Source organism: Mustela nivalis (assembly GCF_964662115.1).
Source record: "Mustela nivalis genome assembly, chromosome: 15".
Classification (NCBI taxonomy): domain Eukaryota; kingdom Metazoa; phylum Chordata; class Mammalia; order Carnivora; family Mustelidae; genus Mustela; species Mustela nivalis.
Window position 1 is genome coordinate 2,950,309 of NC_139034.1, and position 12,851 is coordinate 2,963,159.

Sequence of the window (12,851 nt, forward strand, 5' to 3'; positions counted from 1 at the left end):
TTAGGAAAGATACTTTGTATGTTTTCGGTGTTTTAAAATTTATCGAGGATTGTTTTGTAGCCTAACATATTGTCTATCCTGAGAATGTTCCATGTGCACTTGAGAAAAAAATGTGTATTCTGCTCTTGGTTTGAATGTTCTATTTCTGTAACTTGTAACTGGTTTGTACTATTGCTCAAGTAATCTTTTTTCTTCCTGACGTTCCTCGTAGTTCTGTTTTTGAAAATGGAGCACTGAAGTCTCCTTTTATTGAAGAACTATGTCCCTTTGATTCTGTCAATGCTTGCCTGATATATTTTGGGGTGCTGATGTTTGGTGCATATGTATTTGTAATTGTTATGTCTTACTGGTGAATTGGCTCTCTTACCAATGTATAATGTCATTCTTTGTTTCTTGTAATATTATCTGACTTAAAGTCTTTTTATCCTAAGTCTAATAAGTCTAATTTAAAGTATAATTTAGCCATTCCAGCTCTCTGTTGGTTGCTGTTTGCTTGGAATACATTTTTCACTTTCAACCTGTGTATGTTTTGAGATCTAAAGTGAGTATCTTATACATAGCATATTGTTGGGCCATTTTAAAAAATCCATTCTTCCAATTGTACCTTTCTTTTTTTTTAATTTTTTATTTTTTATAAACATACATTTTTATCCAATTGTACCTTTTAATTGGAGCTTTTAATCCATTTAAAGTACTATGAGGGCTGCCTGGGTAGCTCAGTCAGTTAGGCAACTGCTCAGGTCATGATACCTGGACCCTGGGATTGGCCTTACATCAGGCTGCTCCTTGCTCAGCAGGGAGCCTCTTTCTCCTTACTCTGCCTGATGCTCCCCCTGCTTGTACTCTGTATCTCTCTCAAATGAATAAATCTTTTTAAAAAGTAAAATAAAAATAAAGTAGCTATTAATCATCAGGGCTTCCACCATTTTATTATTTTCTATGTATCTTATAGCTTTTTGGTCTCATTTCCTCTATTAATTCCCTCTTTTGTGTTTGTGTTTTTTTGTAATGTCATGTTTTAATATTTTTGAAAGACGTCATAAAAAATAACAAAATTTACCATCTAACAGTTTAAATTTTTGAATGTACAGTTCAGTAGTGTTAACTATATTCACATTGTTTTGCAGCAGATCTGTAGAACTTTTCATCTTGTAGAACTGAAACTTTACAGCTCTTGAACAGTCACTCTCCATTTTGCCCACCCCTAACTACTGACAACCATAATTCTATGAATTTCACTATTTTGATACTTCTTATAAATGGAATCATACAGTGTTTGTCTTTGTGTGGCTGGCTTACTTCATTAGCATAATGCCCTCAAGGTTCATTCATATTGTGCAAGAAGATTTCCTTCTTTAAGGTTATTATCCCATTGTATGTATATTTCAAATTTTATTAGTCCATTCATCCATCAGTGGACATTTGGTTTGCTTCTACCTCTTGACTGTTGTGAATAATGCTGCAGGGAACATGGGTGTGCAAATATTGTAGTTTCATCTTTTGATTACCTTATTTCCTTTTGTGTATATATAAATCTTTTTGTCATTACCATAGGGATTACATATATCCTAAAGTTGTCACAATTAATATAAATTTATATCAACTTTTAATTACACAAAAAAATCCTGTGAAACTTCATTCCCCTCTTACATTATTGATGTCACAAATTAATCTTTATACATTGTATGCTCAGTAACATAGATTTATAATTTTCTGCATTTATCTTTTAAATCCTGTAGGATTTATCTTTTAAATCCTGTAGGATTTATTTTTTAAATCCTATAGCTATTATCCTATAAAAATAAATAGAAATAGAAGTGGAATTGGGGAGACTGGGTAGCTCAGTGGGTTAAAGCCTCTGCCTTTGGCTCAGGTCATGATCCCAGGGTCCTGGGATCAAGCTGCATTAGACTCTCTGCTCAGCAGGAAGCCTGCTTCTCCCTTCTCTCTCTGCCTGCCTCTCTGCCTACTTATGATCTCTGTCAAATAAATAAGTAAAATCTTAAAAAATTTTAAAAAAAGATAAAGAAATAAAAGTAGAGTTACAAACCAAAATTAAAATAATACTGGCTTTCATATTTGTCCTTGTGTTTACCAGATCTTCATATCTTCATGTGACTATAAAGTTACACTCTATGATCCTTTTAGTTCTACTTTAAGGACTCCTTTTAGGGACAATGAACTCCCTCACCTCTTGTTTCTCTGTGAATGGCTTAATTTCTCCCTCATCTTTGAAAGATAGTTTTGATGGATCTGTAATTCTCAGTTGATATGTTTTTTTTTTCAGCACTTTAAATATATTTCCCTGTTGTCTTCTGTCCTCAAATTTTCTTAGGAGAAATCAGCAAGTAATCTTGATAATCCCTCATACAGGACAAGTTGCTTCTCTTTTGCTGCTTTCAAGATTCTTCCTTTGTCTTTATTGTTTGATTATAATGTATTTGAATGTGTCTCTTTAGGTTTATCCTACTTAGGGTTTTGTTGAGTGTATTAGCTTCGTAGGGCCATTGTAACAAGGTACCCTAAATTAGATAGCTTAAACAACAAAACTTTATGGTCTGACAGTGATGCCTAGTCTAGAAGTCTAAAATCAAGATTTTGGCAGGGTTCATTCCTTCTGAGATCTTAGAGGTAAAACATATTCCATGTGTGTCCTCTAGATTTTGGTGGTATACGGTATGCTGGTAATCTTTACCATTTGTTGATGTCTGTTTCATCACCACAGTCTCTTCTGCTTTCCTCACCTGGCATTTTATCTACTTGTTTATCTCATTTTTTAAATAAGGACACCAGTTTTATTGAATAAAGTCAGTCCTGCCCAAGACTTTCTTTTACCTTAGTAACATCTGTAAACCCTAATTTCAAATAAGGTTATACTCTGAGATACTTTGTGGTTAGAACTCCAACATATGTTTTGGGAAGGACACAGTTTGCAAAGCAATCTATTCCTACTCTGTCAGAAATTCATGTACTGATGTAATGAAAAGAAGGGCCATCTGTACCCCCATGTTTATAGCAGCAATGACCACGGTTGCCAAACTGTGGAAAGAACCAAGATGCCCTTCAATGGACAGGAAGATGTGGTCCATATACACTATGGAGTATTATGCCTCCAACAGAAGGGATGATACTCAACTTTTGTAGCAACATGGATGGGACTGGAAGAGATTATGCTGAGTGAAATAAGTCAAGCAGAGAGAGTCAATTATCATATGGTTTCACTTATTTGTGGAGCATAACAAATAACATGGAGGACAAGGGGAGATGGAGAGGAGAAGGGAGTTGAGGGAAATTGGATGGGGAGATTAACCATGAGAGACTATGGACTCTGAAAAACAATATGAGGGTTTTGAAGGGGCAGGGGATGGGAGGTTGGGGAACCAGGTGGTGGGTATTATAGAGGGCACGGATTGCATGGAGCACTGGGTGTGGTGCAAAAACAATGAATACTGTTACGCTGAAAAGAAATATAAAAATTAAAAAAAATAAATAAAGCAATAGCAGCCAAAACTTCCTCATATTTCAATAAGGATATGATCCACGAATCAAGAAATTCAGTGAACTCCAAGTAATATAAAGCCAAGAAAATATACACAAAGACACATCTAACTAAACTACTGCAAGTCAAAAAGAAAATCCTGAAAGCATCAACAAAAACCAAATTCATCATGTACAAATGAATCTAAAAAATATTAATTTCTTAGAAGAAATTAACATCCCAAAAGATAATATAAGACTGTATTCAACGTACTAAGAGAAAAAACTGTCATGTTTGAATTCTGTATATAACAAAATGTTCTTTCAAAATAAGAGATAAATTTAGACATTCACAGATAAACAAAGGCAGAGGGAGCCCACTACCATAGACATGCCTTCTAATAAAAGGGTGCTAGATGATATTTCAAAGACGTACACAAATAAGTTCTTTAGTAATGATGTCTCTAATATCAACAGACATATTCATTATGCTAAATTCACTTGTACTTTAATTATGCTAAATTCACTGAAATTTAGAAAAAAAAAAGAAATTCATGTACTTCCCACATTCAAAATATATCCACCCCATTCCAATCATTACAGTATCACTTCTGAGTCCAAAATCTAATATATAAATATCATCAAATAAAAGTCTCACATCTCATAGTCTAATTCAAGTACAGGTTAAGACTTAGGTATCACTTAAGCTGGAGCAAAATTCTTCTCTATCTCTGAATATGTGAGACCAGACAAATCTAAAGCCTAGAAAATTCTATTAGATTCTTATGACTTGAGAATCTACTTCATTGGCTGGATGCTTCACCCTCCAATCCTACAAGGGTGGTAGTTTTGCCCCCACCACCTCACTTACTGGAACCCAGAAGGCTGAACCTCCTGGAACAGAGGATGAGACTGTCCTTCCTCTCAGGCCTGTGCCCTCTGGGCTTCTAGTGGCATTGGCAGACAAGACAGCCCCTGAATCACCTTTGGGGTCATTATTCCTTTTTCTTGAAAGATAACACATGTACAGGACTGATAGCCTGGTCAACTCACTTGCTGCCTATAACATCACACAAATCCCAACAGCCTTCCTTCTTCCTTCTCTGTCCCCTTAAGTTCAAGCTGGTAGTGTTTCTACTGAATTGACTGATTGGATCCACAAGTCACTTGCCCGTGATCTCTTTAGCAGTGTCTAGCCACATCCTTGCTGTCCTCTCTTAAGTATACATTCTCATTGTTTACAATATGGATAGCCTGAGAATTTTTTAAATATTTCAAGTTCTGGTTTCTTTATGTTTAGCAATTAATTTTTTATTTTTTATAAACATCTATTTTTATCCCCAGGGGTACAGGTGTGTGAATCACCAGGTTTACACACTTCACAGCACTCACCAAAGCACATACCCTCCCCAATGTCCATAATCCCACCCCCTTCTCCCAAATCCCCTCCCCCCAGCAACCCTCAGTTTGTTTTGTGAGATTAAGAGTCACTTATGGTTTGTCTCCCTCCCAATCCCATCTTGTTTCATTTATTCTTCTCCTACCCACTTAAGCCTCCATGTTGCATCACCACTTTGGAACTAGAACGTATCATGCTTAGCGAAATAAGTCAAGCAGAGAAAGACAACTATCATATGATCTCCCTGATATGAGGAAGCAATTATTTCTTTATGTCTCTTCTCATGTTTTTTCATAAACAACAAGGAGAAACCAAACTGCACATTCAACATTTTGCTTAGAGATCTCTTCAGCTAAATATTAATGTTCTACTTTCTGTCCACCAGAACACAATTCAACCAAGTTCTCTACCACTTTATATCAAGGATTTCCTTTCTTCCAGTTTCCAATAGCATGTTCCTCATTTCTGCCTGAGATCTCACCAGAAGCACCTTTAACATTCATATTTCTACCAGAATTCTTTTCAAGACAATCTGGACTTTTTCATTCACGCACTTCATAACCATTACCTAATTCCAAAGTCACACCCATATTTTAGGTATTTGTTACAGCAACACCCTACTTCTCAAAACCAAAATCTGTATTCATTTCCTAGGGCTGCAATAACAAAGTTACACAGATAAGGTGGCTTAAAGAACATAAATTTATAGTCCCATAGTTCTGGAATTTAGAAGTGTGAGATCAAGATGTCAGTAGGGTATGTTCCTTCTTAGGGTTGTGAGTGATAAATTATTCCATTCTTTTATCCTACTTTCTGATGCTTATTTGGAAATTTTGGTGGTCTGTGACTTCTGCTGCATCACCTTAATCTCTGTCTTGATCTTCTCATGGATTCTCCTCTGTTTGCCTCTGTACCAAATCTTTCCCTTTTAATAACATCAGTCATATTGTATTAAGGCCTGTCCTGGGGCACCTGGGTGGCTCAGTGTGTTAAAGCCTCTGCCTTCTGCTAAGGTCATGATCCCAGGGTCCTGGGATCAAACCCCACATTGGGCTCTCTACTCGGCAGGGAGCCTGCTTCCTCCCACCCCCTGCCTGCCTCTCTGCCTATTTGTGATCTCTGTCAGATAAATATATAAAATCTTTAAAAAAAAAAAAAAGCCCTATCCTAATAACCTCATTTTAACTTGATTATCTGTTAATACTCTGTCTCCAAATAAGGTTGCATTCTCATGTTGTGACTCCAACATATCCTGGAGGTACAAGTCAACCCATAACATTGATTCATGTCCGTCATCAAATTTGGGACGTTTTCAGCCATTATGTCTTCAGATAATCTTTCTGCTCCTTTTTCCTTCTGGAATTCCCATAATGTATATATTAATATGTATAATGGTGCCCTTGGCCTCTGTTCAAGTCCCTTAGCCTCACTTCCCTTTACACTTTCCTTTCTCATGCTTGTTTCAGATATGCTGTTGAATCCCTCTGGTGTATTTTTCACTTCAGTTATTATACTTTTCAGCTCCAGAATTTGTTTGATTCCTTTTTATAATTTCTCTTGTTGGTATTTTCATCTTGGTTCTTTATTATTTTCCTGGTTTCCTCTAGTTCTTTATCCATGTGTTCTTTTCTTCTTTGAACATATTTAAGACAGTTGTTCTGAAGTTTTTGTTTAGTATGTCCTTTAGCTGGTCTTCTTTGAGGGTGGTTTCTGTTTTGTTTTCATGAATGAGCCATGTTATCTTTTTTTTTTTTTTTTGTCTTAAGAGCCATGTTATCTTTTTTCTTTGTATTTCTTCTGATTTTTTGTTGAAAATTGGACATTTGACTATTAGAATGTGATAACTCTGAAAATAAGATTCCCCACTTCCCTGGGATTTGCTGGATTTTCTTATTGTTGAAGATTACAGTGGTTGGTTAGTTTTGAGACTATTTCAGACTATTTTTTCAAAGACTATTCTTTGCATGTGATCACTGAAGTCTCTATTCCTTTAGCATGTGACAGAGATTTATTTGAATGCCAGAAGCTTGATTGGGTGTTTGCTTGGTTGCTATAAACCTTTGACTTTTTCATAGTTCTGACAAAGTTCATAAGACTTTTCTCCCCTCCCCCTCCTTTTCCCCCATTGTTTCTATGGGGGAACCAGAGCTTAGAGCATCTTAGTCTACAATTTTGCTGATGTCACTCCTCTGTGCAAATTTTCACTGTTCATTTTGGATTGAAGAATATGAATAAAACCTACTTAGAAATAAAAGTTAAAAAAATTGAAGGTTTTTGAAGTAATTTAAATGAAATAAGAAAAGACAGATTCACAGAATTTCCATTTGCATTATAATATTTAGAAAAAAGGAAATCTTCATTTTTTGCTATTTGATATAGATTTTAAAATATTTTTTAACCTTAAGAACTGGTATTTGAAGAGATAACAGACATTTATCCTTGGTGTTTTGAGATGATTTTTTTTTTTAGGGGGGGAACTATGTTTTAGATATTATAGGAACTTTAAGAACTTAAATAATGAAGTAACCTTATTAATAAGAGAAATCTCTAGTTTACTCAATGTAGTCATTTTATAAACCCTACTGAAATTACTGATTTAAAGAATGATCAATTCACTTTAAAATCACGAGATGGAAGGTTGATGGGAAACTGAACATTCATATAATGCCAAAGTATTATTAAATTAATTACATAACTGTACAATAGAGGGATCAGAATCATCACCCTACTCTGTAGGTGAACCTTAGCATATTATTACTGAATCAGTAATGTTATATCTTTTGGTATATTGCAACCTACATATACTTAAGATGTATTCTGGCATAAAAAGGCTTGAATCCACCAAACCTATAGATAGAACTTCTGGCTTTGGGGAAATTTCAGGAGACAGACCTCACTTAATGGAGGAACAAGCTAAATAATAGTATGAGGATGTAACCACATAAATCCAAAAGATGGACCATTCTACAGAAAAATAGCAGGCTTTCTTCAGCAAGACCTACTCATTAAAAGAAAAAAAAAGGACTACACTAGATTCTAAAATATTTATTGAGATAACTAAATATAATATGTAGTCTTGAATTTGATACTGGTTTGGGTCATTTAAGGATATCTAAACATGGCCAAAAAGTACTAATGGGAATACTCAAACAGAAAAGTGAGAATTGACAGAAAATGCAAATTATCACACTGTAATCAAATTGCATGTAAGATATCTTCTCACTTTTGTTTTTAAAAATATGGAAAGTTTGTGTGTGCATAAGAAAGGATTCTGGAACAACAAATGTTGGCAAAGATGTAGAGGAAGGGGAACCCTCTTACACTGTTGATGGGAATGCAAACTGGTGCAGCCACTCTGGAAAACAGTATGGAGGTTCCTCAAGAAGTTGAAAATAGAGCTACCCTATGACCCAGCAATTGCCCTACTGGGTATTTACTCCGATTTACTTATAGCTATAGTGAAAAAAAGGGGCACATGCACCCCAATGTTCATAGCAGCAATCCACAGTAGCCAAACTGTAGAAGGAGATGAGGTATTCTTCAACAGACGAATAGATAAAGATGATGTGGCTCATATATATATAAAATGGAGTATTACTCAGCCTTTAGAAAGGATGAATACCTACCATTTGCATCAACATGGATGGAAGTGGGGGATACTGTGCTAAGTGAAATAAGTCAAGCAGAGAAAGACCATTATCATATGATTTCACTCGTGACATAAGAAGTAGCATATACATTATATATATAAGAGGATCATGGGGAGGGAAAACGGAGTGGGAAGAAATCAGGGAGACAAACTGAGAGACTCTTAACTATAGGATACAAACTGAGGGATGCGAAAAGGTAGGAGGGTAGCGAGGTGGGATAACTGGGTAATGGACATTAAGGAGGGCATGTGATGGGATGAGCACTAATGATATACTATATGTTGGCTAATGGAATTTAAATTTTTAAAAAGGGATCTAGAAAGATATACCCTTAAGATATCTGAAGAAATGTGATTTTTTTAAAAAGTTTTGTTATGTCCATATTTGCTAATTTTATATATTGTTTCTATAATAAAATATTACAAATATAAATTACATAACGATTGATTTGTCTGATCCCAGTAATTTTATAAGCAGTACTTATAATACATGCAACATTTAAATTTTGTTTCTTTGAAACTATAGTGTTTTAATCCTTTTATTTCTTAGATAGAGAGCCTGGATTTTTTATTTTTACTAAAAACAATTGAGGAATTTTATAAAAGTGAAGATGGAGAAAATCTGGAAATCCTTTGTCCAGTTCAAGGTCAAGCCTGTGTAGCTAAATTTGAAGATGGAGTTTGGTACCGAGCAAAAGTTACTGGTAGGAAATTGCACACTATTTCTACAGGGAAATGTTATGCTTAAAAACTGAAACCATTTGAGTTGGTACAAATTAAATCATAGAAGTGATATTATTTGATCTTACCCATTTTGCTCAGTTATCTTTAAAAAGCTAGTGTTACCTCTGGGGCTAATAATACATTATATGTTAATTTTTTTAAAAAGAAATAAAATAAAATAAAATGGGGAAAAAAAAACTAGTGATAATGTTGGGAGGTGACTCTCTAAGTCCTTAGATTTTTATTTGACTAGCCCTTAACCTGTTTTTTTGTTGTTGTTTCCTAATGTCTGCCTTATTTAAAAAGTTAAATGGTGCTAAACAACTTAGACTGTACTCCTTAAAGGCAAATATTTTAGGGTTGCTTGGCTGGCTCAGTTGGAAGAGCATGGAACTCTTAATCTCAGGATTGTGAGTTTGAGCCTCATGTGGGATGTAGAGATTACTTTAAAAATACTTTAAATTCTTTCAACTGTTTCTTTTGGTATTTGTGATATTACTTCTAAATATGTAATACTTTGTTGATATTTTACTCTCAGAAAGTGTCTATTCTTATTAAGGCAGGTAGCAGTTTTAGATTTCTTTTAGCTCTTTTATCCCCTCCCCATCCCGTCACCATAGTTTATCACAATTTTAATTAATCTATATTCTGCATAAATATCTTCACTAAGTCATAAAAAATAATTTATTTCTATTTCAAGCTAATGCATCAATTTTTCACTTTATTTTCTTAAAATTTATGGCTACATTTTCCTAATTATTAAAAACAATTTTCCACATGTTTGACTTTGCAGGTAATGTTAGTTGGTTTTTGTTTTTTGTTTTTTCCAGTGGTGAAAACATCTTTTTTTTTTTTTTGAAGATTTTATTTATCTGACAGAGTGAGATCACAGGTAGACAGAGAGGCAGGCAGAGAGAGAAGAGGGAAGCCGGCTCCCTGCTGAGCAGAGAGGCTGATGTGAGGCTGGATCCCAGGACTCTGAGCCACCCAGGCGCCCCATGAAAATATCTTTCTATCATCTCCAGTTGGACTGCTAGTCCTCTAAGCTTATTACACTTTTGTTATTCAGAGAATTTATTTCATTTTGCAATATACTTTTTTTTCTCCCTGTATTGGATCCCTTGTTTTATGGATCCCATGTTTACTTCTTCAGTTTATTCCCGTTTTGGGGGAGCATCATCTAATTGTTTCCTCAGAATAAATGGAAGTAAGTTTTGAGACCTCTCAGGGATGCTTGGGTGGCTTAGTGGATTAGGCAGCTGCCTTATGCTAAGGTCATGATCCTCAGGGTCTTGGGATCCAGTTACACACTGGATCCAACTTCTCCCTCTCCCTCTGCCTCCACCTCCAGCTCCCCCTGCTTGTGCTCTCTCTCTCTCTCAAATAAATAAATAAAATTTAAAAAAAAATTTTTTTTTGAGGCCTTTCATGTCTCTTGACTGTCTCTCATACTGATTCATAATTTGGGGGAAAAAAATGTTCTTTAAATTTTTTTCTCCTGTGTTCTTTTTATCTTTTGTCTTTAAATTTTATCTCCTGTCTTATCTCCTGTTCTTTCAATTTTATCTCCTGTTTTGTCTAAAACTATATCTCCATTCAGAGACTTGAGGAATAATAAGAATCCAATGGCACTAGTCAGTTAAGAATATCCTTCTAGCATGAGAATTCCGGAAGTGTGGAGGGATTCCCTCATCTTATTATTATACTTATAATAACATGTGTCTTCTCAATTACTCCAGATACCAGTTACCATAGGGCCTAAGTTGTTTGAAGTGTCCTCTTGAATACCAGTGTTGTTCCATATGCTTCCATTTCTGCTAAGGAGCAGAGAATGCCTGTATTTTTTCCATTTTTGAAATTATGTATATGGTACTACTCTTTAAATTTGAAAATGGTGGCAACCAGTTTAGTAGAATTATACATAGGTATGATAAGAGAGGCTAAAGTCAGCCATATATTTTGAGTGTTTTCAAAAAGGTCATTGTGATAGGTTTTCATTCAGACTTCTGTATGTTTAAACATTTTAGGGGATTCATTGGTATTCTGTAAAATATAGAGACTAGATTGACATGGAGGTCTGTCTTTGCTTATTGTTCACAATATTCCCCGAAATAATTTTTTTTAAATTTCAGTTAGGTACCATCATATGAATGAATCTTTAGTTTGATTATTAAATCTTTTGCTTTAGTCACCTGTGTTGGCTAACAGTAAACATTTATTAAGTTCATGCTTACTATGGTGCTTTGCAAATTATTTTAAATAGGTGAATCCTCAAAAAAAATAAATCTTACAAGATTGGATTCTACTGGTATGCCCATTTTACGAATGAGATAGTGAGGCTTGGAGAGAAAAAGGAACTTGCTCGGACTAATATTTTAGAAAGAGTAATTAGCTTGACAGAGATCACAAGTAGGCAGAGAGGCAGGCAGAGAGAGAGGAGGAAGCAGGCTCCCTGCTGAGCAGAGAGCCCCGATGTGGGGCTCCATCCCAAAACCCTGAGATCATGACCTGAGCAGAAGGCAGAGGCTTAATCCTCCGAGCCACCCTGGCGCCCCTAATCTAGTCAGTCTTAATGCCTAGGGGTTTTTGTTTTTGTTTTTTTTATTTTTTATTTTTTATAAACATATAATATATTTTTATCCCCCCAGGGTACAAGTATGTGAATCGCCAGGTTTACACACTTCACAGCACTCACCATAGCACATACCCTCCCCAATGTCCATAACCCCACCCCCCTTCTCCCAGCCCTCCTCCCTCCAGCAACCTCAGTTTGTTTTGTGAGATTAAGAGTCACTTATGGTTTGTCTCCCTCCCAATCCCATCTTGTTTCATTTATTCTTCTCCTACCTCCTTAACCCCCCATGTTGCATCTCCACTTCCTCATATCAAGGAGATCATATGATAGTTGTCTTTCTCTGCTTGACTTAATGCCTAGTTTTAACTTTTAGGCCACAACACCTAGCATTTGATAGCTGTGTTGTTATCCTGGTTTTGATTGTCCTCTGGATATCTTAAAATTGTTACTTTCTCAAGTCTGAACGACTGCATTATGGTTGATTCTTTTTTTAGGTCCACATATTAGAATTTTTTTTATATTTAAAAAAGTATTAGGTTTATATGTTGATCATAAAAGTATTCTAACGTAATTGACTGTCCCGTCTAAATTTTGCTAGATAATTCTCTGTTTTCTTTCCAAGTTTATGATTTCTAATTTAATAACTTTTAAAGGATTGCCTGGACATCGTGAAGTTGAAGTTAAATATGTGGACTTTGGTAATACTGCAAAAATAACACTTAAAGAAATGCGTAAAATAAAAGATGAGTTTCTAAATCCCCCAGAGAAGGTAATCTACTTATTATGAGTCATAGGGTCAGAATATTAACACAATTGTGACAGTATATTTAGAAATCATTTTTATCATAGAAGTGCTCTGTTAACTAACATTTTTGTCTGAAAATAATTTGATACATGGAATATAGAAAAGAGTTGCTGTCATTACTGTAATTTCCTATATAGCAGCCATAAGTTGTTAAGATGTATGTATATCGTAACAAATAAGCATTAATTGTAAATGTATATCTGTTTGTATGTTTGTGTCTTCA

General features: G+C 35.1%; 1 protein-coding gene across 1 annotated transcript in view; it reads left to right on the forward strand.

The window, feature by feature from the left end:
• Window positions 1-12,851, forward strand: part of RNF17 (ring finger protein 17) — a 166,636-nt gene that overhangs the window by 69,244 nt on the left and 84,541 nt on the right. Inside the window, exons 16-17 of the mRNA XM_082701632.1 lie at window positions 9,076-9,229; window positions 12,477-12,592. Coding sequence (XP_082557758.1) covers window positions 9,076-9,229; window positions 12,477-12,592 — 270 coding nt within the window. The remainder of the gene's footprint in view (window positions 1-9,075; window positions 9,230-12,476; window positions 12,593-12,851) is intronic.